Below are 26,905 nucleotides of genomic sequence, written 5' to 3'. Positions count from 1 at the left end.
GCAATTGGAAAATTTCGTTGTCCACTAATTTAATTTTTTTCGTCGCGCCGCCGCTCTAGGGCCGTCGCCGGCCTCCCATTATCGCTGCGTATATGCAGGTTGTTTCCGCTTTCGGGCGGCCATGATAGGGCTCTTGCTTGCCGTCCGGTTTTAGGCACGGCGTACTTTGCAGTGCGGAACTGTATCTGGCGATATCGTCATATTTTCAGCGCATTATTGGCCGCACCTGTCTCTCTGACACATTAGCTTCCCCGCTGCTCCGAAACTGCGTCACGTGCTGTACCTTGTGACTCAATTCTTCCGGCCCGGTATTGGGTTGGTGACTCACGGCTCTGAAGAACACTTGCGCCTCAACAAGATTATCTTGGCTATTTGCCAATGTTGGCGCTGGGCATTTCTCAGATGTTGGGTCCATCTCAATGCTGCTTTGCACTTGGTTCTGTATCGCTCATATAGACCTGCAAGAGACCTATGTGGAGTAATCTTGAGAGGGGTATGCGTATAAAGTTCAAAAACTTCCAGTAATATTTATTGATTTCGTATCTACCTACCTATCCGTCATCATTTATCGTTATAATTTCGTATCTCATCAGTAGTCGCTCCAACTAGAGCCACCTACAAAAACCTCCTTTTCCACAATTCGAATATCATTGTGGGCTTCTGCTGCCTTGCCTGAAGGCTGTTGGAGGGACACTGTAGGTACGCTCTTGCAACTCAAGGTGCTAAAAAACTTATTGAATTCCGTATCGTCCAATTCATCCTCCAAATCATACCATGATTTAGGCTGATACGAAGATTCAACAAGAGATGGTACAGGAATGCTATGGTGCCTGTTAACTGGCTGTTTAGAAGCCGTATCGGCCGCTCTCTCCTCTTTGTGTTCAGAAACCGTATTGACTTCGATGTGTTCCTCTTCAGGTTGCGCGTGTCCATGGGACGAACCTGAGAAATCATCCATGTCAAAAACGGAATCGTGATGATTGGGCCCAATTGCCAGGTTGTTCTTCTCATCATTGTACTCATTCTCGTAGAGCTCCTCCTCTTCCCATACTGTCAAACCGAACTTCCAGTTATTTTCCAAGTCTTCAATGAACTTGTCCAAGCTTCTCAGGCGAATCTTCTTATTGTAACTTTCGATGTCATCTTCCACGCCACCTGCCTTGAGCAAATTCATGAAGATTTTGAAACAATTTTCATTCATGGTTGGATAAATGTCATACAACACTTCAGGCATATTATACATGACAAAGTGCTTAAAATTAGAGTCTGACTCCAATGATTTCTTCACAGACTTGTTTTTCCGTTTGAAGTCATCTGCAGAACCCAAAGCATCATTCACTCTGACAGGTTTGAAAGGCGCCGTACCGAAAACCGCAGTCAATAATGTAATTCCTAATGACCAGTAGTCAGCGTACTTGCAATCGTAAGAATCAACGACAGGACTGGCACTAACAGGACTGTTGAGGAAACATTCAGGTGCCATGTACTTTTCAGTTCCAACATTAAAGTGTGCGCTGTACCGGGAATATGTAGCCAAACCCCAATCGCAAATCTTGACTCTGCCCACGTCTGTGAATAAAATGTTTTCAGGCTTCAAGTCCCGATGGAAAATGCCCAAGTTATGCGCATACTGAAGTCCATGGTAAATTTCCTTTGCCAAATTCCACACATCCACAGCGCGAGGACCGTTTGAAGTCGAGTGGATCATATCATACAAATCGCCATTGGCACAGTATTCCAACACCAAAATGATGTAGTCCTTCGTTTCAAAGTGGTCTAACAACTGACAAATGTGCTCGTTGTCGTGGCCCAACTTGCTCAAAATGTTGATTTCGTTCCAAGCCATAGGCGCAACTTCTTTTGCCTTGAACATAGTCTTCATGGCCACATGGGTATTTGTCTTGACATCAATAGCTAAAGTAACCATTCCAAAAGATCCTCTTTGGATTTGGCGTACATACTTGTATCTCTGCTTCAAAAGAAGATGATTCTTTTCGTACAATGCATAATCTGAGTCGGGTGAGGAATGGCTAGTATCCATAGTCTTGTGACTTGACACATCAGAGGTTAACATGGCAGCGACAAAAGTAAAGATGGAATAAAAGAGGAAGATGAACGACAAATAATCAACACTCGATGTGTGAGATAATTTGCTGGTTTCCCTTGTACAGTTTATCGGCTTGACTTCGAAGTGAGAAGTTCGAGCTAGGACTGGGGCCGGTCGATGAAACTAGACTGAAGGATTGAGAAGCAGTATAAGGGACAAATATTTGCCGCAAAGGAACGGGTTGTGCGACGTGGCAAAAGATTTGGACAAAACAATACGAAAACACCGATGGAAAGGAAGAGAAGAAAAAGTTATAGCGATTCTTGCTTGTCCGGTAGCGGACCATGCACCTCGCACCCAACGTTAGAATGTCGTAGAATGTGGCTCTTCTTTTTCTGCACGTGACCGTCCCTATCATGCATGCATTTCTTTTTCCATTACAGGAATAGGGGGAGGGCCCAGCGGAATCAAATTTTGCATCTGAAGGGGTATTGTACTAGGGTTGAACTACAAGATTTAATCGCTCATATTGTGTCTAGTGGTGCGGAATGTGTGACTCTGTTGCATGTTTCCATTCGATACTTATAGGATGTATAAGAGGGGACACCCCAAGTACCGGAATCGGTTTTCACCAAGCGCCGAAGTTTATGCGTTGTCCTTATCGGGTTGCATCTCACGTGCAGTGTTTACTTTGGCTTATGTGGAGTTGTCAGTAGATACGGAATGTGCCATCTTTGTTGGGATGGCTCTAAAACCAGCGAGCCCCAATTATGTGTGGCTTCCTGTTTCTAGAAAACAAGGGACTGCGGTCTTATTGTGGTGGTTCTCAACTGCCAAATGCAAACCTAGAGGCTTTCCGCACCACTCCCTTACCCGCTAATGAGTCACTGAAACGAGGTCATGGCCAACATCACTCCATCTTATATTTACGTAGGACATACTTGACAGGTGCTGGCTATTTCCTGTGCATATATTTACACGATTCAGTTTTTTTTGTTTTTTTTTTGTATTATCTGTTTTTTTGGCAGGCACTGGTCATGCGTCTAAGCACATTGATCTGTAAACAAAAACTGTAATGCACTGTCTGTCACTGTCTGTCACTGTTTGTCACTGTTTGTCACTGTACTGTTTCTTTGGTTGTCTCGTCTTCTATTATTGCAATTGAGATCTTTTGTTTCTATCAATACCATTATCGAGGGCAACAACTTTTATTTAATTTCCTAATTTTTTTTTTTGTACTTACATCTCTGTGGGTTTCAAAATATGATGCACTGTGCTAACGTAGCCCAGAATGGTAATGGTTGTGAGATGCCGATGTTCCTGTCCCCAACAGCCGTCCATTTTTTGGGCTTTTGCAAGAATGCTTGCTTAAGACGGGCGACTCTACTTTAGTACGTGTCAAAGAAGCTTTTTATAGGAAAGAAGGAAACGTATATACTCAAGTGTTCTTTTTCAATGTTGATTTGGGTGCGTTCTCTCTTTTCTTTTTTGTGGGGTATACTCGTTTCTAGGCAAGTATTTCTTTTTCCAAGAATTGTCACGCTACCACAAAAATTATGAATTGTTCACCAACGTAAAAAAAATCTAAAAGCATACTAAAAGTCAGCGAAACTCATTCTGATAATGCACAAAAAGAAAAGATAAACTTTCAGGGCCACATAAAGTCGGAAAACTTGTCTTAGCTTCTGCCTTATCTTTTTGTGTAGTGTTGGTATCCACTGGGTGATAAAAAACCTTTTTTCAAAAGCATAATGAATCCTCCCACACATCTCGGATGAATAGCGTGAAGCTACCTATAATTATAGTCACTTAATAATAGAAAAGATAACGCTTGTTCCGTGTTCTACGTTTAGTTATAGCTGTCGCTCAGCCGGCTCACATTTTCACGCGAAGATCTGTGTAGTGACGTTCGCAATAGAATCTGCTTGTGTTCATCATTCCATCTTGCTGGCGAATCAGAGACCAAATCCACTGGGGTACTTCAAAGAGAATTAGAGAGGAGTTTGAGTGAGCATCTTTAGTACGGAGAGATGGGTCGGGGATTATGATAAGTGATGTTTAGTTAGAATTAGTATATTGGGCACGGGCGTATGATCCTTGATAAGAAGGCTATCCCAGAGAAAGTAAATGATCTTATATACCCGTGTAGACTATAAGTAGTAAACTTCTTGAAACATGGAAGGGGTACAATGTGTATCCCTAGAGCTTCACATTTTTGATCTGTGAAATTCTGGAGAATGGTGATGTGCATATGCAGCACTGTAAGAGATTCTCAACAAGATCAAGTATTGTTTATGTCATAAGAGTGAACCTATAAACACACTTGCGCTTCAGATCATCTCTTATTCTATTCCCTGAAAAACCATCCCGCTAGAGCTACTACACTCATAAAATGTCGACCAATAAAATGGTTATGGAAAACCCCCATGAACAAGTTCAGGTAGCTTTGTTGTCGCGTATAATAAACAATATGGTACGTCTTACTCACTCTTTCCCAGTTAGCACCACGATTCTAACCATCAGAAAACTTTAAATGAATCTGTTCATGACATGAACTTGTGCTTGAACGAAATAAACAACAAAAACAAGAATATTGAAGTTTTGTCCCAAATGTGGACGAACTATTCCCAGAGTATTGATTATAACCTAGAAGCGACGGGCCAAAAGAGAGAGCCTCTTTAGTTTGCAAGCGGCAGATGGAAAAACAAATTCAGATATTCTAGTTCACTCGCAAGTTTTCAATTCGAGTGTTTTCATACTAGAGAAACTTCACTGAAAGATTCTGCGACAGCAAACCTTTTCACGTCTACAAAATATAATTTGACTGCGTTTATTTATCAAGATGCAAATATAGTACAAGGGAATACCGATTCAGCAGGCATCATCCACTTAGTTTTGGGTTGGCAACAAACCAAATCTCTTCTTCAATGTAACTCTTTGTCTAGAGTACTTGTCATCTGGGGAAAATCTGGCTGGGTGGGCAGACTTGGTGATTTCACCATCAGCAGTTATCTTTTCCAAGGTGTAAATTCTCTTGCCATCAGGGCCCAAAGTGTACATCAAATGCATTTTAGTTCTTTATTCTATGATGGTAAGAATTTTTCTTGAGATGAGAAGTTTTGTATGTTCTATCTGGTGGTGCACGGATGTCGAAGAGTCTTTGCTCACACCACACCTATTATCTTTCAAGGAAGAGCCACACAACATATCTTTAGGCCATTCTGGATGGAATGTGAAATATTAGAAAGGAAAAACTTTTTTCTAGTCTTAGTGTGTACCATTTTTCCAAATCTTTCTGTACGGAACCTAATAGTGACACATTTGTAGCTTCCTGCACGCGATCTTACTGATCTAGTTCATATCAATTTACAGCTTCTTTCGTGTCTTTTTCGCCGATCATGGCTCCACCCAAAAAAGATGCTTTTGCCGACTTATTTCACTCTGCGGCTGGTACTTCCAACCTGTCTTTAGACTTGCCGATGAAAAATCTTTCTATGCGTGATCAGCTGTCCACTTCCAATGGCCTTAACATGTCTCGTACTGATATCTTAAGTCCTACGAGCTATCGGTCGCCGCAGGGATCGAAACCGGCTACTCCTAAGCCAACAGGTATGCATGATTTAGATCCATTTTCTATATTTGAGAAACCAAGTCCGTCAAAACCAGCATTAAACACGGTATCACAAACGCAGAAACCGCAGCAAACAACCGTGAAAGTGGCCCCGCATGCCAGACACCAACAACCAGAAATATCCTTGTTGGATGACGAATTTACTGATGTTTTTGAAACACAGTCAGTTGCTAGTGCGCCAGTGTCAACCAATACTCGTGAGGACACTTCCCTGCCCCATCCAACTTTACCTCCGAGACCAAAGGAAAATACCGCAGAGGATTCTCGAGATGAAGTTTTGGCAGGTTTGGTGGATATTGGGTTTTCTCTATCTGTTTCCAACCAAGCAATTGACGCAGTTGGTGCCGACTTACAAGCATGTGTCAACCACATAATGAGCAATGGAAATCGACAAGACCCAACATCCGGTAGAGGGGACTCAAGAACACCACCTGACTTGTCTGCTACATTGCAGGACTTCTCTACTGATTTATTTAAGCGGGCAACGAAACTTCTAGACAAGTCAAAAAGAACAGTCATAAAAAACATCAACCAATTCCATGCGAATCAAGGTAAAAGTGGTTCCGATGGATTACCTGCCTGGATGATAGAGCAAGACAAATATAAGGAAAATGCCTCGGAACGAAAGAAAGGCGGAGGTGTCTATGAGGATTATGGCGATGACCGTGAAAACATCAATAAAGACGACATACAACGTATTATGCGTGCCCAGAGACAAAGAGAAAAGGAAAGACAACGCGAAAGGCTCGAGAGAAATGGAAGAGGATCAACATCACCTTCACCTAGTCCCGCTACTAATAATGTGTCTCGGTCAGATGCTTCTTCGAAAGGCTCCTCACCATTTGAAAAGCCGGTGCCGTCGATCACTCGAGAAGCAAGCGATTCGCTCCATGCTAATGATAGCCAAAAATCTGTTTCCAAGGAACAACCGCACGTAAAGCCTCCACCAGAACCTTCTGTCGATCTTCTTGGTTTAAATGGATCGACTACAACGTTTAGTAGAACAGATGACCTCAAGCAATCTGGTGGCGAGAGCATTTATCAATCACAATCTAGAAGAAGGTCGCCAAATTTCAATGCTTCTACCAAGGCTCGACTCGCGACTAATGAAGTGTTGAATGCCTTTCAGAAATCAGACTATGAAACATTCAAAGCGTCCGCATCTACCGCATTTAATAACGGCAATTACACGGAAGCTTTCGAGCGCTATATGCGGTGTCTAGAGGCTTTACCGGTCAAACATGAACTACGTATTGTCATTCTTTCCAACCTTGCGATTACATTAATTAAGGTAGGGAACTACAAGTCTGCCAAACAGAATTGCGATGATGGAATTGCTCTTGTTGGTGAGAATGTTAACGATGAAGATTGGGTCATAAACTCAAAGCCAATCAAATACTGGTATCTTCGTCTTTTAAGCCGCAAAGCAGAAAGCTTGGAAATGTTGGAAAATTATCCCGAAGCTTTAGAATGCTATTTGGAGTTAATCACGAAGCATAATGTAAATGACAAAAAAGTGATGGATGCGAAACGGAGAATCAATAATATAATCAACCCGCCCAAGAAAGTCGCCAAACTGAAACCAACTGTAACAACTCCATCAGTGAAGAAGTCCGAGCCAGAGGCGTTAAAGAGAATCCGGGACCAGCACAGTCAAGAAAAATTGGAGGAGGAAGAGAAGTTTAGGCTCAGTGACCAAGTGCATGAAAAAATCTTCGAGTGGAGCCGTGGCAAAGAAGATAACTTGAGAAGTTTACTCATGTCGTTGGCAGATATCTTGCCAGCTAGACTCGGCTTCCCATTCATTACAGAGAAGAAATTGACAATCAACGATTTGATGTTGACAAAGAAGGTCAAAATCCATTACATGAAAGTGATTAGCAGTATTCATCCCGATAAGTTGGGGAAGTTTGACCTTGAAGATCAGATGATCTGCCAGGGCGTCTTCATTGTATTGAACAAGGCTTGGGACACCTTCAAAGAGCAAAACAACATTGTATAGATAATATGACGTAGACATACTTTCCTTTGTAATGAAAAATAATAAAAAAAGTAAAGGACTCCGATACCGGGAGTCGAACCCGGGTCTGCTCGGTGAAAGCGAACCGTGATAGCCGTTACACTATATCGGATTTCTTGAAAATTAATTTTCGCCTAAAAGACAGAAGAGTGTCGGATACGGTTTATTGATGTAGATCAATAATTGGTATAGTATAATGCATATTTCAACGTCCTGTTGACTTTAATTCTTTGTTTGAATTGTGCTTTAACTTTCCGGCAACGTTATTTACTCCTTTGATCTTGTCCATGATGTACGGTTGTTGAAGTAGGCTGGGCGTGCCGACATCGGATCTCGGGATTTAAATGAAAAAATCGTGCCGCATTGCAGGGGGCGAAAACAGTTTTTCTGCTGTAAACTTTTTTTTTCTGCGGGACTTGATTTTCGATATGCATCATGCAAGGTGTCAACAGATGCGCAAATGGAATCAGAATAGGGCCTAAGCTTTGCTTATTTCAAGATTTGAGAAGAACAATAATGAGTTGCACCCAAACCTTGAAGGTGACACCGAAAAAAAAGAAAAGAAAAAACTGTCTAGGCTCTGGTATTGTCTTCAGATTATCGGCCAGAAGCTTTGTTCTACTGTGTGTACGAATTTACGAGTCCAATTCTAGTAGGAGCGCATACGGGAAATAGAGCACCGTACGATGCTCATGGTGATAGCAATGCAGCCTCATTAACTCCAGCCAAGATGAGGCTGTGGCCCTAAGAAATTTAGCCTCGCCACGTTTGTGTCAATGTTGAGTTTAGAGCACTTCACCAATGCCCGTAATTGAAAGGGGACCCCAGACCTGCATGGAAACCCCAGCAAGGGCTGTGCGGGCCTGCTTATGAGCTCGCGAATCCACCATTTTCTTACACCACCCACAACATAGGAAAAAACCTTCTTTTCTTCTCCTTGACCCTAAAGCTATTGCTATTTTCTTCGCTTAGATCCATTAAAAATGGCTATTTTCAGATCTTCATCGAAGAAAGCCGAGCCTGAGTACGTGCCTCACAGAGAGGAGAACACTAAAGTCGAGGCATCTAATATCCATGATCCCATTTTATCAGCAGTCAATGAGGCTCAGCCTTTCGAGGAAGCGAACCAGGCCCAATTTAATGCTAGAAGACCCTCTTATTTATCGCAAGAATCCGGTGACTTGAAGGATATTTTCGGTCAGCCCATCGGGAACCCAGATATGCTGAATCCCACCAGATCGCGCAACGAAAGACCGTTGGACACCATTAGAGCTTTTGAATACGCTATAACGGGTGACAACTCATACCATGATCAACTTGAGTCCCACAGACTCGGGTGGAACTTCCATGAAGATTTTGTCTATAACAATATGAACCGCAATGACGAGAGCGGAGGAGCCAACGGTTATTCGCGGCCCGTGGCGTCCTTTAGTGGAGCAGAGCAGCCCATCTACCAAGCAGCCAACTACAGTGCGTCCTCGTTAAATCCTGAAGGCAAGAAAAAGAAGAAGGGTTTGTTTGGACGCAAAAAGAAGTAAGGGTGACATGGGATGGTTGTTTGTTTTGACGATTTCAATGTAATGTACGAGGATACGGTGTTACTGTAGGAACCCCGAAGATGTAAACGTCATGACACGCGGACTGGCAGACACGTGCAGATTATTCTCCTTTTGTTATTGTGTAATTCAACATGTTTCGCTTGGCTTTGTTGGGGTGATCAGACACATAATTTTGCTGTCACTATTGTTTCATCTTGCTTCGTGCTGGTCTTGTCATGTCCCCTCAGTGTCCTTCTCGCGCTAGCGCATCATATTGCATTGTTAGGTGCGTTTCATTCACCTCTAAAGATCTTATCCGCGATTTCTCGCGTTGTTTGTCGCATTCCTAGCACATACATATCATGCCCGAAAAAACGCCATTTGGCGGCTGCTGCGATGATCAGAAGTAAATTGAATACTCTACATAGGTACGAAAACACTTGAATCATAACAAACACTAACGAGGAAGAAATCACAACAACATAAAAGCGAGTTTGAATTTTTTTTTGCTAGCACACAATACAAGTGCGGTACCTGGCTCCTCCTGACTTAACTGCAGGACGAGCTCTCAGCCACGCATATGCGCAATACCCTCGTGAAACCCATTCTGTCTTCATCTTTCCTTATATAGCCCCAGCGCGCCGATTTCCCTTTCTAGCCCTTTTCTTCGATGGACAAAGACCAACCCGACATGCTGCATGTGCAAGCTTACCCATACCAGGCACAGCAAAAGGCTTCACCGCCAGTACAGCCTGAAGGTTCCAAATCTGTCACGTTTAACGTTTCGGATCACTACCAGATACTCGAAGTGGTTGGCCAAGGCGCGTATGGAATGGTGTGTCTGGCAATACACAAACCAACACAACAGAAGGTGGCGATCAAGAAAATCGAACCCTTTGGTCGTCTGATGCTTTGTTTGCGGACGCTCCGAGAGTTGAAGCTTTTGAAGAACTTCAACCACGAAAATATCATTAGCATCTTGGCGTTGCAGAGACCAGCTTCATACGAAGATTTCTCCGAGATCTACCTAATTCAGGAGCTCATGGAAACTGATTTGCACAAGGTGATCAGGACTCAGAAACTCAGCGACGACCACATTCAATATTTCATTTACCAGACACTCAGAGCCTTGAAGGCTCTCCACTCGGCAAATGTGCTCCACCGTGACTTGAAACCTTCAAATTTACTTCTCAACTCCAACTGCGACTTAAAGATTTGCGACTTTGGATTGGCCCGTTCTGTGGCGTCGTCAGAAGACAATTTTGGTTTCATGACTGAGTACGTGGCCACAAGATGGTATCGTGCACCAGAAATCATGCTCACCTTCCAGGAATACACAACAGCAATTGATGTGTGGAGTGTGGGATGCATCTTAGCCGAAATGCTTAGCGGACGCCCGCTTTTCCCTGGAAGAGACTACCATAATCAGTTGTGGTTGATTATGGAGGTATTGGGTACGCCCAACCTGGAGGATTACTACAACATAAAGCTGAAACGAGCGCGCGAGTACATTAGACTGCTTCCCTTCTGTAAGAAAGTGCCATTGAGCGAGTTGTTTGGCCTGATCCCCAATGTGAACCCGTTGGCAATTAATCTTTTGGAACAACTTCTTGCCTTCAACCCATCCAAGAGAATCACTGTTGAAATGGCCTTACAACATCCATACTTGAAAATATACCACGACCCTAATGACGAGCCAGTGTGCGAGCCTATCCCCGACGATTTCTTTGACTTTGATCGTCGCAAGGACGAGTTGTCCATCAGCGACTTGAAGAAAATGCTTTATGACGAGATCATGAAGCCTCTTTAAGCCGCATTAGATACCCACATAGACACGAATAAAAGCATCACCACCTTCCACAGACTGTTTGTAGGAAAGGGTTGTAATGTAGAGCGTATCCACAGTCAACTTACAACTATTAGCTTCATTTCATTCGGCATCAAAGTACAAAAAATATACGAAAGTATAATTCTAGCAAATAACAGATATCGCTGTCTTGCTTGTTAACAGAAGATATTTTACTAATGTACGGTTTTTTAGCGTAGCCTGAATGGACCCTTTATTACCATAAGCTGGGGAGTCGCGTTTTCAGTGTCGAGCGATATGGGCGTCGTGTGTCCACCGCGTTGTATGAAGAAAACACGCACAACCACATTGTTCAACAAATTTGATCTTCCTCAATATGAAATTGCTTTCGATTTGGCTCTTGCTTGTGGCGATTGCTTCCGCCCACACAGTTTTGTTGCCTCCTAATGGTAAGCAATGTTTCTTTGAAAATTTGAAGAGAAACGATGAGTTGTCCATTAGTTTCCAAGTTGGCTCAAGAGACCCTCAGAACGCCGAACAATACACCATCGACTTCTACATCACAGGCCCAAATAACAAGGTTGAGAGATCGTTGTACGGACTGGATCACGGAGACGAAACCATCAAGGCCATGTCCGAAGGTAAGTACCAATACTGCTTTTCTAACGAAAAATCAAGCAGAGTGGACTTGGATGTGTCCTTCAACGTTCATGGAGTCATTTACATTGATGTCAACGACCCAAAGTCCGATACCTTGGACTACGCTATCTCCAAGTTGAGCCAGTTGGCCAGCGATGTCAAGGCTGAACAAAACTACTTGGTCATCAGAGAGAGAACCCATAGAAACACCGCCGAGTCCACCAACTCGCGTGTTAAGTGGTGGTCTGTCTTCCAAATTATTGTTGTTGCATTGAACTCTGTCTTCCAGATTTACTACTTGAAGCGCTTTTTCGAAGTGCGCTCGGTGGTTTAGCAAATTTCATCAATAAAGATAAGATTGCATGCTGTAGAAAAGTTTATCTTATTAAGTACTCTCCAATGATAGACAAAGATTGAAGACTTCGATTGCAATATCATAGAGAAAATGATCCCGATGAAGTACACTAATGCTGTAGAGATAGATTTATAGGAATAGTACTAAAGTATTATTTCATGCTTCATTAGTGTTGATACATGTGACTGCATCTCAATATGAACTCATGTCTTATTGAATATGGTCGTCTAGTTTCATCATCATTCTGAAACTTGAATAGTTTACTAGCGACACCAGGAGCATACCATGGTCGTTTACTATGGATGTAAGGTCGTATGACACGAAAGATACCAATACTGAATGGACCAACTGTTATTTGGACGGATTCTTATGATTGGTTGCAGCGACAGAATGATCGAGATCATTTTATATGCTTGCTTCCGTTGTCTTTCAAGCATGTGCTTTGATAACGCTTATAGAAGCAACGAAGTCTACAATATTGTTGACTTTCCATGCATATTATGTTTCTGTGCTGGTTTATGCCACAGATGCTATTCAAAGCTTGTAAATGCCAGTTTCAGTTATTTTTCATTTGACAAACATTAACGCACACTTCCAGTATACATAGTTATAGTCTTATGATCCAGAGACGCATTTCGCTGCAGATTCAAACGGTTAGCGCGCGCCCACCTTACCCCTCACATGGAACAGAATTCTTCCGAGTACCATAATTCCCATAAAACCACGCGGAAAGTAGTAAAGGAGACAAAAAGCTCGGGAAAAGTGCGTTATTATTGTAACCCCACCTGCCTCTCCTGGAGTGTGAAAAAAGTGGTCCGGCGTTATTGGAATGTGCCAAAATGTTGCCTGTAACGTGATCAGATTGCTCCGCATTTTATCGCCGAGGGGACCCCGGTTGAAAGGATCAGCGCTCGGTTATATATTTTCTCCGCAAGACAAGAACTCATAAAGCAGATTATACTTTCGTGTCCGTATAAACTTATTCATCATGTCCAGATACTTTTCACAAATTACAGAGTTGCCCCCTGATCCTCTCTTCGGATTGAAAGCACGCTATGTCGGTGACTCACGCACAGACAAAGTGGATTTGGGTATCGGTGCTTATAGAGACAACAATGGCAAACCATGGATTTTGCCCGCAGTGAGAAAAGCTGAGCGGAAATTGATTGACTCAGAGGGTTACAACCACGAATATCTTTCCATTTCGGGTTACGAACCGTTCTTAACTGAATCTGCTAAGGTGATTTTGGGCGAGGACTCTAAAGCCATTCAAAACTCGACTGTAGTGTCGCAACAATCTTTGTCGGGGACTGGAGCATTGCACTTGGCTGGAGCTTTCTTGCGGGGGTTCTATGCGGGAAACCACACTGTATACTTGTCCAAACCCACATGGGCAAACCACAAGCAGATTTTCTCGTCGTTGGAGTTAAAAGTGGAAACATACCCATACTGGGATGACGAAAACAAGAAGTTGGACATTGAGGGATATGTTAAAACAATCGAAAGAGCACCAAGGGGATCCATTTTTTTGTTGCACGCATGTGCTCACAATCCTACAGGCTTGGACCCCACCGCAGAAGAATGGGACAGAATCTTGAATGCAATTGCCGCAAATGACCACTTACCTTTGTTTGACTCGGCCTACCAAGGTTTTGCTTCTGGAAACTTGGACAAGGATGCGGCTGCTATCAGAAAGGCTATCAACCTGGGTATGTTCAAATCACCCATACTTATTTGCCAATCGTTTGCAAAGAACGTAGGAATGTACGGAGAACGTGTGGGTGCTCTCCACGTCGTTTTGCCTGAGGAAGATAAGGAAACAACAGAGAGCTTGAAGAGAGCTATCAAATCGCAATTGAACAAGTTGACCCGGTCTGAGATCTCGAATCCACCAGCTTATGGTTCCAAAATCGTGGCTACTATCTTGACAGACCCTGAATTGCGTAAACAATGGGAGGAGGACTTGGTCACCATGTCTTCTCGTATCATTAAAATGAGAAACGTGTTAAGACTGAAGTTGGAATCCTTAGGGACCCCAGGTACATGGGAGCATATCACCAATCAAACAGGAATGTTCTCTTTCACGGGGTTGTCTCCAGATATGGTAGCACGCTTGGAAAAAACACATGGTGTCTATTTGGTAAGCTCAGGCAGAGCAAGCATGGCCGGATTGAATGAGGGAAACGTGGATAAGGTTGCAAACGCCATTGACGAAGTTATTCGCTTCCACAAGTCAAAATTGTAATATGAAGGTAGATCGCATTTTTAGTTCCCCGCCAATACACACTTTTATATTTACCATATGTTGATACGAAGGCGTTGTTCTAGCAATGCATTACTTTATATAAATGTGAAGATTAATTTATATAAGAAGTGTACAGATATTTTTGGTTGGAGTTTTCTTCGTCGTTAAACCACTTACTTTCTTCTGAAAGAACAGCCCTCAGTCAACTTGGCCTTACCACCGGTTGGCGAACACAAAACAGTGGAGCAGTTGTCACAGGTGACAGCAGTTTGGGCGTGAGAGAAAACAGTGGTGATGTTCAAACAACCTTGGCACTTAACGTCCATGAAGTAAGATCTTGGAGATTGGACCAAAGTCTTCAATTTGTGCTTTTGAGCCTCAGAGGCTGGGTTTGGGTGCAACAAGTCTTGAACTAAAACCTAAACTAGTCAGTATGGTGATACAACAGAATCATGAGAAAAAGCAATAGGAGCAACATCGAAGGAATAATGGCAAGACGAACAGGAAAAGTCAAACTTCAAAATTTGGAAAGTCTATGTGTCTCATGTAGTGAAGAATATGGGAAGCATGGTAAAAGTTGGGAAACTGCTTTTTCACGAACAGATGGGCTTGTTACATACCATTTTGTCTGTGTTTTCAACAAGCTCTAGACTACGAAAAGATTTATTAAATTTTTCAGCGGGAGGAGGGTGCGAACATCATGTACTGCATGCATATCTATTTGGGCTCTTCTGCCATGTGGTGTAATGATGTACATGCCCTTGGTTGTTAATTGCAATCACGTGATAACGTGACTGCTCCACCAGTTCTTCAACACCATCAATTTTCGAGTTATAGTTTATAGTAGCTAACGTAGTAGTCATATGATAGACAATTTAGATGGTCTATTCATGGGGAGGAAAAGAAATTGTTATTGACTAAAATAGTGCATACGCACCTTACGTTTGTCCGAGGTGAGACGTTTTGCTCTTTACTAAACAATATTTAAAACAATCGAAACAGATAATTCTGAAAAAAAGCTTGATTTTGTACCAGCAATAAACAACCAGTGGGCAACTCGACAAAAAGACATTGTCTCAGCATTTGGCTCCCTAACCAAATCAGGTCAGACATCCTAGTTGCGGCCACATGTACTAACTATCAAGAAAATATGTAAACTATAGAATTTGACGTAAGCTACTGCAGTATAAGATAGGCTTGAAGAATCTATAGGATCGGCACGGGCTCAAATATTGAACCTTACCCATTCACCTCCAAGTGATCGTCAAAGCAACTTCCTGACCACTTTTGAATTTCTCGCCAATCATTGTTAAGAAAAGAACAACCAATGACGTTAAAATCCGCAATGTTCTATCATCCGCATAGTCTAGACAATCGAAGTATTCTCCGTTGCAAAATTGTTGAATTCATATTTGCTCGATAGCCCCCGTACATCGCGACGCAAAATAAAAATGACGATAAGATGGGGTTAGATGCATGTAAATGAAAGACTTTTTTGTCTCTTTGCCATGGTTTGTCAATGATTTCTGGCAAATAAAACACTAAAATACACATATCAAACTTCAGAATTAGAAAAGAGGTAGTCAGAAATAATCTGAAGGAACGTCCAAGAAGCTAAATAGATAAACGAATGTGACGCCATTTAACTATGCTTGGATATGCCTATCACTTATTTCGTCCCACGTTTGGCTTTTCTTGGTGGGGTCGTGACTGGTCTGTTATTTCCCACACTATTTGGTGGAGGATATCTGGGTTTTTTATCAGCCGGTTTCAAAATTTGGAAAGAACACAACAAGCTCTCATCGACACTCATCATGGCACCTGCATTATCAAATTCACCACAGTAGTTTGGAGCGGAAAACAAAGTCACCAATTGTCTTTTAGAGAAAAATTCGTAACCATCTTCAACAACTTGGTGAGCTCTGCAAATCAAATCCATATCATGCTTTTGTAAAAATCGAGATACAACGTCTGGTCCGAATGTGAAAGAGACACCACGGTCATTTTCGGACCAACCGGCTATATCCTTATCAGGATCGGACCATAACAAATCGCATAATAATCCAACGTCAGGGATGTCAGTGGGTCTCATAACTCTTCTGATTTGTTCCATAGAGTTCAAGTCGGGCGATAAGCCACCGTGCATGGTGAAAATCTTTTCATCGATGATGGCGGCAATCGGTAAACAGTTAAAACAGTCTGTGAAAGTTTTCCATAATTTGATGTTGTATCTTCTTTTGCATTCGTCGTAAAAACCGTAAATACGGTTAATAGACGCACACTCGTGATTACCTCTTAAGATAAAGAAGTTTTCTGGATATTTGATCTTGTATGCCAAAAGCAAACATATGGTTTCCAAGGATTGTTTACCTCTGTCAACATAGTCACCTAAGAATAGGTAATTAGCTTCTGGAGGGAATCCACCGTATTCGAAAAGTCGCAATAGGTCATAATATTGCCCGTGAATGTCACCACAGATTTTGATTGGAGCTTCCAACTCTAATAAGATAGGCTGTTGAATGAAAATTTCTCTTGCTTTAGTGCATAAGTAACGGATTTCGTGCTCCAACAAAGTCACCTGTTTTCCAGGTCTGGAGCCTCTGACTTCCAATAATCTATCGACAATGGAGTCGATGTCTGCTTCCTGATGTTCAGACATGGTAAGGATTTAGCACTTTCTAGGCAAATTTGTGGCGGAAGGATGGCGGAAAATGAAGTAAAGAGGTCGTTAAAAAACAAGACGAGAACTTTACTATCGATTTGGAGGCAAACTGACAGGTTGTAAGGGAAATCGCAACCGAAGACTTCTTTCAAGTGCAGAAAAAATGGAAAAAAGTTTAGTTTCACTCGTATAATGTTGACCCTTGTAGGTGACTGGGTCACTCTTTATCGAAGGATTTAAATGCTTGAAATAGAGCCCAGAGAGGCAGTAATTTATTGTGGACTAAAATGTATCCAGCAACAAAAACAACGAGGATAAAACAACGAAGAAAAGTGAAACGGAAGATGTGACTGCCGAAGCGCACTTTTTTTTTGGTGGGCGGCAATTAAGGGATGAATGGCCACGACATTTTTTTCTGGGAGGCGACCCACCGACGCGGGTTTTTGCACGTGATACATTTTCGGTACATGATAGGTATGTATTGTCAGTTTATATTAACAGGTATAGTTTTGTTTAAGATCTAACTTGTAGAAACCTCGCTCAATTTACCATTTACAGATGTTCTGAAGTTGCTGCTGTCTCTGGTGTACGCATAGCTCTTCGGGATGCACGGTATTTACTGAGAAAAATGCCCTTCCTAATGAGGAATGTACATAAATATAGCCATAACAGACCAAATGCGCCACATGATTCGAAGCTCAACGATAGCGACCATGCATCGCAGAACCAAATTCAAATTTTCGGATAAATACAATGTCGAAGGTTGAGAGCTGGAACCAACTGGCTTTATACATCTGAATGTGTTTGTCTCCTACGCTAAAAGCATTAATAAGCCAAGAAGGCTCTATGTCGGCCGCGAAAAATCGAAAGAGCAATTCACAATCTTCGGGAAAGATACAGGACTTGTAAATTCATTTTCTTGTCCTTAGAGAGAGCTCGGGGATATTGAAATATGGAAACCGGCCTTTTGTCACGCCAACTCAAAATGTACGCGAACTAATCAACCCGGAACTTCCAGTCGCGTCAGGCGCGACATTTCCCTGGCATCCGGTGCGACATTGCTGTTGGCGAGCGAAGCGAGGTGGAATACCCCGTTTAATGTGTCAAAATTTCATGCCTTCAGAGTCACTAACCATATACTCACTTCTTGTTTTTATTCCCTTTTCTTGGCTATCTTTTTACTATCAAATCCTTTCTAGCGCCGTAGTTTCTGGAGATAAAAGCATTTTAGGGACCGAGGAAGTTTTCCAGCTTTTCCTTATTTCGTTGTTTCGATACAGTATTGAGCTGCTAGGGCCTCGACTATTGGCATAAAAACAATAGAAAACAACCATTCACAGCAGTCGCAACACTAGGAAAAGGAAGATCATGAGCGAAAATACTCAACATTTTGTTCTTACTTCTCTTTCGCCCCATTTCTTCGTGAAGTTGCATAAACTTATGATTCCCCACATTTGTACTTGAGGTACTGGAGTGCATTTTCGCAGTGCGACAATAATTCTGCTTTATCTCAATGCCACCCCAGCCTCCGTTCCCCAATGAGTATCAGAAACGGCTAGTCAGCGAGTCGGATAGTAAAGCTTGCAATGTCTGTTACAAGCCAACATGTACAGTTCTCCTAGCATCAAACCAGGTCGACTTCTTTTACGTCTGTCCTTCTCATCTAAAAGACGTGAGCTTCTGCTCCGCCCTTCATCCCGAGGCGTATACAAAGCTTTTAGAGGAACGCAAAGCCTTAGAAAAACAAGTCAAAGATGCTATGGCTGAAGCTGAAGCACACAAACCCTATCCTTGGACAAACATCATGAATACAATCGGTTGGAATAAGAAAGATAAGGATAAGCTGCCAAAGAAGGACGACGAGAATGCATCCAAAGAAGAGAAAGAGGGCACTAAAGAGTACGAGTCGCTCATTGCTGCAGTGAGGCAACACAAAAGCGATCTAGCTGACTTGGATGAGAAAATTGCTAGCTTTTCATTCAAAAAGTATCAGTTAAACAAAGATGTCTATAGAATCAGAGTCAACAACTACATACAAGGGCAGTTGAGAGCAAAGCGCCAGAAAGAAATCCACGACCCGTCTTTTTTTCCTCAAGCACCCACAGGGGAATTGCAATAGCTCACATGCCCGCATAATTAACGGCTTTCTCGTCGAACCAGTTTTCCCAGTTAGATATTTTTCCTTTAGTGACAGAACCGCCTATGAATTCCATGTTTCCCTCCAAAAGCTCAAATCGGAAGCTTCTGTTGGCTCCAACAACAGATTTCCAGAAATCGCGAGTTGACTCCTCCTTTTGAAATTCTTGCGCATTCTCATCATCATCATCGTTGTCGATTCCACTTCCGCCTCTTGCCGAACCTTTGGCACCTAATTCACTCTTGATTAATTTCTCCAACTCTTCTTCAAGCATCTTTTTCACCTTGAATACTGGACGTGAATCGAACAAGTCCTGCTTGTTAATGGCAAACAAGTAGTCGACACCATTTGGAATCTTTTCGGTAATACTCAAGAGATTGTAGAGATCTTTAGCAATAGAAGCAAGTCTTCCTTCTTGCGACAAAAACTGGTCTGACGAATCGATCATATAGACAATACCTTTTAGTTTACTAACTGTAACATCTTCAACAATCAACTTGCGTAAAAGTTGCGAGTATTTCAAGTGGCCTGGGTAGTCAATAAGCTGGTATTCCTTTTGGATTTTTGAGTTCGAAAATGGGATCGAGATGGATCCAATATTCGGCTCAAGAGATGAAATGGTTGCTTGGGACTTTTCATCACCATCTTGCAATTGGAAAAAGAGCGCTGTCTTTCCTCCACCATTGGGCCCTAAAACGAGGAAAGTAGGCTTGTAAAGTTTGGACTTCAGTTTACGGGTAGCAGAACCGGCACTTTGGAAGTACATGACAACCAATAGAACCACAAGGCCGGCCAAGATGGCCGTTAAAATTTTCTGAACCTGGTCCATAGATAAGTTTGGATGAAATTTTCGGTGCGCACATTCACATAGAAGGAATATGTAGTTAAAGAATCGACTAACGAGCGACGTTAAGCGCTTTCAGAAAACTTTCTATAATTAATAATTCGGATAAATGAGAACATACTGATACTGATAATACAAATGATGTGTCCGTGCTATGAGATACAAATGCATTAGTGACAACTAATAAGTGACATGGATGCCATCAATTCAAGCAACAATAGACTTGCCGTATTCTCTAGACTTTTGGATCAACAATTGGTCTACAAGAACCAACGCAGCCATAGACTCGACAATCGGAACGGCACGTGGAGTCACCGAAGGGTCATGTCTGCCTCTTGCGGCCAACACACCGTCCTTTCCATCATAGGTAGAGGTTTCCTGCTCCTGAGAGATGGTAGCAGCAGACTTGAATGCCACAGAGAAGTAGATGTTCTCACCATTCGAGATACCACCTTGTACTCCGCCAGAGTTATTCGTTTTCGTTCTCAATCTTTGATCTTCCTCAGAGAAGTAAAATGGATCGTTGTGCTTGGAGCCTGGGATCCTCGTGCCAGCAAAGCCCGAACCAAATTCAAAACCTTTGGTAGCTGGCAATGACATCATAGCATGGGCCAAAGTAGCCTCCAATTTGTCGAAACATGGTTCACCCAAACCAACAGGGCAGTTCCGGATAACACAGGTGACAACACCACCAATGGAGTCCTTGGCATCTCTGTACTTTTCAATAACTTTGACCATCTGTTCGCGAACTTCTGGATCTGGACATCTGATCGGTCCAACACTGTCAACCTCTTCTCTGGTGATGGTGTTTAACAATTGCTGGAACTTGGCATCCTGTGGATTTCTGTCCATAGAAACCTCGCCAATGGACGATACGAAGGCCACAATTTCGACGTTGTTGGCCTTCTTCAAGATCTTTTCTGCAATGGCACCTGCAGCAACACGGCCGATCGTCTCTCTGGCGGAAGATCTGCCACCTCCGGAAGCAGATTTAACACCGTACTTTTGCATGTATGTCCAGTCAGCATGCGAAGGTCTGGGGTATAAGTCAGTCTCCGAGTAGTCTCCTGGTCTGTGATCCTGGTTCATCACCATCATTCCGATGGGCGAGCCCAAAGTTTTCCCATGCTCGGTTCCGGACTGGATTTGAACTTGGTCCTTTTCATTTCTTGGTGTGGAAAGAGCCGACTGACCTGGTCTTCTTCGACTCAATTGAGGTTGAATATCGGCTTCGGTCAATTCTAAACCTGGTGGGCACCCATCAACAATACATCCCACAGATTTGCAGTGGGATTCACCGTAAGTAGTAACGCGGAACACGGAGCCAAAAGTGGACATGATGCTATTCTTTTGTGTGGAGAAAAGACGTTTGGACAAGACTGAACTTTTTTCACTGCGACTGAGTCATTTCGCGGTGTAGTTTCCTTTGGCGCTGTTTATGCATTCTCAAATATCATGCCATAAGCGACTTGCGATAAAAAAATCATTAAAATTACACAAGCTCGAATCTGACTGTTTTTTGATGTCAAGTGTACTTAAGACCTTATCTCTCCTTTCCTCCTTCACTTGTTTTTCTGTTGTTATATATTGGTATTCATACTTTGTTCTCTCTATGCGCAGAATAAACTGAAAGAGCTCAAGAGCCTACACTCCAATGGCACTTATGATCAGAAATTAGGTCGCATTGACTGATGATGGGTCTTTTCTACTTTCTATTGATATTAAACGAAGAGAGGCAAACAAGAGCCTCGCCCTTTTAAATGTCCGTCGAGCTGGATTTCGCGTCAGAACTCTCAACTTGCTTTCAACCCGCTTCGACCCACTAGTTTGTTATCAGTCATGGATTTATTCACACATAATATTGAGCACTTTTAGTGAGCCTGTGAAATAAGGTGGCTGCAACCTCGTTTTTCACTTGCGTGCACTCAATCGATCTTGCATCGTGTCAGAGGAGAATGCAAGTAATGTATTTCCCGCTTTGGGCTAAAAAGTAAACATGATCCAGCACCACATCCGCCGTATGTCTGACTTTCAACCCTTCTTTCTTCTAAACCTAATCAGTGCATTTCAAACCCATAGGGCATAGTGCAAAATTTTCTACTACCCATATTTGCCAAGCTGCACGGGTATTTGAGTTATAAACGCCATTCCATTATCTCGTTTATCCGATGTGGAGCACAGCAATAGCCTTAGCTGTCCTCTGCAATATATGCTTTGCACAGTGGGGCACTTTCTACTCGTTTCTGGACGGACAGATCTATATGCGTTTGAAAAACAACGATATGGTCTCTCTTAACTTTTCCATCACCGGCTTTGACGATTTGGATCTTTATTCCTCCTACTCGATAGATGATGTCAACATCAAATCGGGCCAGCTCGTGAACACCATGAGCCTGCCGCCTTCAAATGCGTCTATTTTCCTTCTTCAAGAAAATCTCTACGCTTTCATGGCGTCAGATGACGTCGACGATGATGGCGATATTTGCGGTTCGGGTGTTCTTCGCTTACTCCAATATGATAGAGAAAACGACTCGTGGGAAAGCTCTAAGGACGAATTAACCTTTAACGGAGTCGAGGACCACTCATTTTACTCCTCCGCTACTTATCTAGTCTCTGACGATTCTTCTGTTGTATACATTTACGGTGGAAAATGTGACGAGACAGGTATATCGACTGACAGATTACTTGCATTCGACATGCAAAAGAAGAGCTTCTCGAATATAACTACAGCCACAAAACCACAGCCGTTTTTCGGGGCCGCAAACTTGTGGGCTCCCAGCCCTCAAAACCTGCTTGTGGTAGGTGGAAAATCACAACTGGGATGGCTTAACATGAAGCAATTAGCGACTTGGAACTTCAACTCTGGTTGGCTGTTCCAGCTGGTTGAAATCAGTGGCAACGAATCAATTGGTTCCCGAATTAACCCTTTAGTATTGCCTGTCTTTAAGAAGTTGGCTGACAATGCAACCGCAACGTTTGAAAGTACTTATTCCCCCTCCTCCGTTCTTGTTTTTGGTGGAGAAGCCAACGGACAACCAGATCCAGAAATTGCGCGTATACGTCTCAACTCTAACCAGTGGGTTTGGGAAAGTGTTGAACTGGATTTCAAACTAGATGATGTTATGGGAGCGGCGGCTATTTTCAACACTCTAGTTGTGGTTAACAAATCACTGGAACTTTCAAAGCGAGACCAGTCTCATAGGTATACACTCGAGCTTTATGACATTTCTACAAAACTAGCAAGTGTGGAGGATTTGAAAGCGAACACACTCAGGAGTCAACCGACAAACAAAGGCGGCGATTCAGGATCATCGATTGTTACCAAAGCAGTCGCTGGTACACTTGTGCCAATAGCTGCTATTGGTCTTATTGCGACTGCCGGACTCATTCTCTGGAAGAAGAAGAAAGCGAAAAATGCTGATGATGCAGATCAAGGTCCTATGGACTATCAATTGGGACATTTCCGGACTGCACTGGATCAGCATTACCACCTTTTGGAGCCTTCACCTTTGAATGTTTATCATCACAGTAATGATACGAATTCAACTTTGGATGATGCCTCAATAGACTCTTGGGTTCGGAAAAGACAGGAGTTTGATGCTAAAAGATTAAGGACATTGAAAAGACACAGTTATCTTGCATCTAACGAGACTTTAAATGGGCACAAGGAAGAAGATGAACTTACTGAAATGGTACAAGTGCCTACAGACATACTACCTCTGCCTTGCCGGACACATCAGCTTCGGAAAAGTCTTTCCTTTACGAATACGCCGCCACAGCTGCCTCAATTGAAGAAAAAGAGCAGGCTAGATCCAGGATTTATTGATATAGCCCAGTTGGGACTTACAGCAGAGAACATTGACGACGAGTCCGATGATTCGTTGGAGCTGCAGATGGATGTTCAAGTCTTGGTGAGCTCAAAAAGGAAATCAATTCTCCGAATTGTAAATCCAGACATGGAAGCTGAAAAAGAGGACTGTCTAAGACAGAGAACGCCTTCAAAGTAAGTTTCCCTTGCTCGTTATTGTATTATATGTATAATTAGTGTTTTTCTACTTGGAGTTAGTTTGGTAAAAATCCTGAGATTCTCAGCCACAAGTGTAAAATGAATCATGTACCTCGCACTCAGCCACGATTATATGCGTAAAAGACTATTAGAAATGTCACAAATTGCCCACTACTCTTTAGTGAAATGACATGTTATGATATCGATGCTTCATCACACACAACAGAAGCTTGCGTGACGAAACATTTATCACCCTAGGCTTAGTAGGCTTACATAAGCGCCTAGATTTCTGTTGCAGGTGATGCAACATTTTTGGCTTCGGCAAAAAGCACTGAGTGCACAATATTGTAGGATAATTGATAAATAACTGGTATCCTCCAATAGCTAATATTAACAAGGAGCCTGAATTATACTCCTTCAATGCAAACAGGCAAGGGCAAAGTTCTGCAACTAAGAGCTGCACCTGCACATGCCCAAAAGTCGGCAAGTTGACATGATACACTCAGTCGGTAATATGCGAAGTGCATAGGATCAGAAAAATCACCTGGAAGGATAGCGCTCTCTTTGATATGGATAGCGATTACTACAAGGGGTTCGGCTATAACCCGCAGTCAAATAGGGATCCAAACCAAGATTCCGAGCAGCCGATGACGTATGACGGCTCTTACAACAACTACCAAGACACCATGATATCCAAAGAACCCACGATATGGCCACAACAGGATCAGAGGCGACAGGAGCAGAATAGTGATATGTACGACGAAGCTGCTTACTACCAAAACGATTCAAATTTGAGTAACCCGGTCATTGGACTGTTATTTCCGGTCTCGGAACAGGAACCAGCAACATGGAGCATGCCAGGCGCTTTCAAGACTGAGGATGGTATGGACCTTGATCACTCTCCACCCTTTACGGTAGCTCTGGATATGTATTTTGATGCTATAACACTGACCATGAATGAGGAGAGGCAACAGAACGTTGGCGTCTTTAACCAGGAGACGCAACTGGGGGGCTACAAGAAGACATACCAGCAACAGCCCTTCGACAGTGGTGTACTCATTACTGAGACACAAAATATACAACTACGAGGTTCTGAGCCCAATGCATACAACTTCCAGATGACCCCAACAGCTCCGCCTACAGATCCGCTTGGAAATGTTCAGATGGAAGACAACCCCGATTTATACCCCCAAGAGATTGCAGGACCATCTTATACCACGGCAAACTATCTTTCCGAAGCTTTTACACCCGAGAACAACGAAAGCATCTTCAAAACAGCCAGCATACCGACACCTGAAGAAGATGGCAGTAATGTTTGTAGCTCCGGCGAAAAGCATGATGTAAGACATCGCCCTTCGATTCTGGTGCACGGTGCCGACTTGCTGCCATTGACTACCACAAACTCACTTACTCCTTCTGTTAGTTCCCTTCATCTGACGCAGCCGTCGTACTTCTCAGCCAATCAGTTTTTAAGATCACTGTTCGACCAGCCGCCCTCTCTGATACACCGCCCCTCCATTGACCTTTACTCACGGCAACGTCTTTCCATAGATAGTCAAAACTCTGGTGCAAAACCTGTCCAAAATTCCTCAAGATCGTTTGCCAGCTATTTTCCGTTTATGGGAGACCGGGAACGAAAACTGCCGGTCCATCAAAATCCTCCAGAGTGGGTACAATCACCATCAGGACAACATCGCCACCTAATACGGAGCATTTTCAAATCGAGTAATGAGGTGCCTGAAAATCCTGCTATACCCGAGGATTCAATATATACAGAAACCCCTGTTGAAGAAGAGGATTTGGCAGCGTTAGGAGAAGGAGGATCTCAGAAGAAAGCAAAGCGCCCTCGTAGGGGTCTTTTTACTCGTTTGAGACAAGGAAAAACAGAGGCAGAGAGACCGGAATCCAATTTTTCTGAGACTATGAAGTCTGACCTTCAGGAATCTGAGTTTCTCCTAAAGCAGGAATTTGGTGGCCCAGAAAGCGATAAACCACGGCAAAGTAATGATTCATTCAAATTAGAATCTACTGACCCTACTTCCATGAAACTAACTTTTCTGGAAGTTGATGCTATAAAGGCTGAAACGCAAAGTTCTGCACCATCCAATGATAGAGACTCTAGTGCAAATTCATTGAATAAGGTCAATTCGACTGGATATGCGGATGGAAACCAGGAGCCAAACTATGGAGCTTTGTTTCAAGGTGTTGGTAAGAGACGCAATTTGGTAGGAATTAAGAGTAAAAAATCAAAAGCGACTGAACCAACCGTTAAAATGGAGATCAAGCAGGAACCAGATTCAGAGAGGTTATCTTTATCCAATGGACGCTCTAGCAATGACAATGATGCTCGCCTGACACAAAGTCATCCATACTCGCAATGTTCGTCGATGTCTAATGAATCAAATCTGGAAGGACAGGGATCTTCTTTTGCCAGTGCTTCCAAGAGAATGTTGGGATCACGACTCTTGAAGCGGAGGGGAAACACTGTGCGAAATGAAACCCAAAGTGATGTTGTGGAGATTGACCTTCAATCATTAGATCTCCCACCGAATACGGAAATCTTACCACAAATCAACCCCAACAATAGAACCAGAGGACGAAAAGAGGATAAAGCTGCAGACATGGAGGATCAGTCGAAGATATACGTTTGCGGCTATTGCAGCCGGCGTTTCAAAAGACAAGAACATCTAAAGAGGCACTTCCGGTCATTGCACACTTCAGAGAAGCCGTACGAATGTCCCATTTGTCAGAAGAAGTTCAGCCGAACGGACAACCTTAACCAGCACTTGAAGGTGCATAAGCAAGAGGATGGGGATATGGAAGAAGAATAGGTAGTGGATCTACATCTTAATTAGCATTAGCATTTTATACTGTATTGTAACCGAGAACGAGACTAATGGTCTGTTGCAAGCAATAAGGTCGACAGGATATTGAAACGTGCAAAGAAGTAGTACAGAGAATGTGCGAAGTGAAT

General features: G+C 42.8%; 13 protein-coding genes and 1 non-coding gene across 14 annotated transcripts; 8 read left to right on the top strand and 6 right to left on the bottom strand. All coding sequences in view use genetic code 12, as the record gives it.

Annotated features, from left to right (window-relative positions):
• Positions 1–589: 589 nt before the first annotated feature.
• On the bottom strand, positions 590–2,074 carry FOB63_001892 (Protein kinase domain family protein; the record flags this gene model as incomplete). Its single annotated transcript, XM_002617975.1, has 1 exon — positions 590–2,074. The coding sequence occupies one exon, from the start codon at positions 2,072–2,074 to the stop codon at positions 590–592; it is 1,485 nt and encodes a 494-aa protein (XP_002618021.1).
• A 2,365-nt stretch (positions 2,075–4,439) lies between these two features.
• Positions 4,440–4,729, top strand: DAD4 (Dad4p; the record flags this gene model as incomplete). Its single annotated transcript, XM_066102196.1, has 2 exons — positions 4,440–4,520; positions 4,571–4,729. The coding sequence occupies 2 exons, from the start codon at positions 4,440–4,442 to the stop codon at positions 4,727–4,729; spliced, it is 240 nt and encodes a 79-aa protein (XP_065958490.1).
• A 716-nt stretch (positions 4,730–5,445) lies between these two features.
• On the top strand, positions 5,446–7,680 carry FGR32 (Fgr32p; the record flags this gene model as incomplete). Its single annotated transcript, XM_002617977.2, has 1 exon — positions 5,446–7,680. One exon carries the CDS (start codon positions 5,446–5,448, stop codon positions 7,678–7,680), a length of 2,235 nt encoding a protein of 744 aa, XP_002618023.2.
• A 58-nt stretch (positions 7,681–7,738) lies between these two features.
• On the bottom strand, positions 7,739–7,810 carry FOB63_005533. The gene has a single exon. It is a non-coding gene; the product is annotated as a tRNA-Glu (tRNA).
• An 871-nt stretch (positions 7,811–8,681) lies between these two features.
• Positions 8,682–9,236, top strand: FOB63_001889 (uncharacterized protein; the record flags this gene model as incomplete). Its single annotated transcript, XM_002617978.2, has 1 exon — positions 8,682–9,236. One exon carries the CDS (start codon positions 8,682–8,684, stop codon positions 9,234–9,236), a length of 555 nt encoding a protein of 184 aa, XP_002618024.2.
• Positions 9,237–9,906: 670 nt separating this feature from the next.
• Positions 9,907–11,046, top strand: CEK1 (mitogen-activated serine/threonine-protein kinase; the record flags this gene model as incomplete). Its single annotated transcript, XM_002617979.2, has 1 exon — positions 9,907–11,046. One exon carries the CDS (start codon positions 9,907–9,909, stop codon positions 11,044–11,046), a length of 1,140 nt encoding a protein of 379 aa, XP_002618025.1.
• Positions 11,047–11,419: 373 nt separating this feature from the next.
• On the top strand, positions 11,420–12,016 carry EMP24 (Emp24p; the record flags this gene model as incomplete). Its single annotated transcript, XM_002617980.1, has 1 exon — positions 11,420–12,016. One exon carries the CDS (start codon positions 11,420–11,422, stop codon positions 12,014–12,016), a length of 597 nt encoding a protein of 198 aa, XP_002618026.1.
• A 1,009-nt stretch (positions 12,017–13,025) lies between these two features.
• Positions 13,026–14,282, top strand: AAT21 (aspartate transaminase; the record flags this gene model as incomplete). The annotated part of the gene is made up of 1 exon (XM_002617981.2): positions 13,026–14,282. The coding sequence occupies one exon, from the start codon at positions 13,026–13,028 to the stop codon at positions 14,280–14,282; it is 1,257 nt and encodes a 418-aa protein (XP_002618027.1).
• Positions 14,283–14,455: 173 nt separating this feature from the next.
• RPS27 (40S ribosomal eS27 domain-containing protein) lies at positions 14,456–14,905 on the bottom strand (the record flags this gene model as incomplete). The annotated part of the gene is made up of 2 exons (XM_002617982.2): positions 14,456–14,701; positions 14,903–14,905. 2 exons carry the CDS (start codon positions 14,903–14,905, stop codon positions 14,456–14,458), a joined length of 249 nt encoding a protein of 82 aa, XP_002618028.2.
• Positions 14,906–15,951: 1,046 nt separating this feature from the next.
• On the bottom strand, positions 15,952–16,941 carry GLC7 (type 1 serine/threonine-protein phosphatase catalytic subunit; the record flags this gene model as incomplete). The annotated part of the gene is made up of 1 exon (XM_002617983.1): positions 15,952–16,941. The coding sequence occupies one exon, from the start codon at positions 16,939–16,941 to the stop codon at positions 15,952–15,954; it is 990 nt and encodes a 329-aa protein (XP_002618029.1).
• Positions 16,942–18,457: 1,516 nt separating this feature from the next.
• FOB63_001883 (uncharacterized protein) lies at positions 18,458–19,063 on the top strand (the record flags this gene model as incomplete). Its single annotated transcript, XM_002617984.2, has 1 exon — positions 18,458–19,063. One exon carries the CDS (start codon positions 18,458–18,460, stop codon positions 19,061–19,063), a length of 606 nt encoding a protein of 201 aa, XP_002618030.1.
• Position 19,064: 1 nt separating this feature from the next.
• FOB63_001882 (Signal recognition particle receptor subunit beta) lies at positions 19,065–19,910 on the bottom strand (the record flags this gene model as incomplete). The annotated part of the gene is made up of 1 exon (XM_002617985.1): positions 19,065–19,910. One exon carries the CDS (start codon positions 19,908–19,910, stop codon positions 19,065–19,067), a length of 846 nt encoding a protein of 281 aa, XP_002618031.1.
• Positions 19,911–20,132: 222 nt separating this feature from the next.
• Positions 20,133–21,263, bottom strand: ARO2 (bifunctional chorismate synthase/riboflavin reductase [NAD(P)H]; the record flags this gene model as incomplete). The annotated part of the gene is made up of 1 exon (XM_002617986.2): positions 20,133–21,263. One exon carries the CDS (start codon positions 21,261–21,263, stop codon positions 20,133–20,135), a length of 1,131 nt encoding a protein of 376 aa, XP_002618032.1.
• Positions 21,264–22,093: 830 nt separating this feature from the next.
• On the top strand, positions 22,094–26,762 carry FOB63_001880 (C2H2-type zinc finger family protein; the record flags this gene model as incomplete). The annotated part of the gene is made up of 2 exons (XM_002617987.2): positions 22,094–23,928; positions 24,509–26,762. 2 exons carry the CDS (start codon positions 22,094–22,096, stop codon positions 26,760–26,762), a joined length of 4,089 nt encoding a protein of 1,362 aa, XP_002618033.2.
• Positions 26,763–26,905: the final 143 nt, after the last annotated feature.

The sequence above is a fragment of the Clavispora lusitaniae genome (genome assembly GCF_014636115.1).
Source record: "Clavispora lusitaniae strain FDAARGOS_655 chromosome Unknown tig00000038_pilon, whole genome shotgun sequence".
Classification (NCBI taxonomy): Eukaryota; Fungi; Ascomycota; class Pichiomycetes; order Serinales; family Metschnikowiaceae; genus Clavispora; species Clavispora lusitaniae.
Note: the sequence above shows the minus strand (reverse complement) of the source record. Positions and strands in the feature narration are given on the sequence as shown.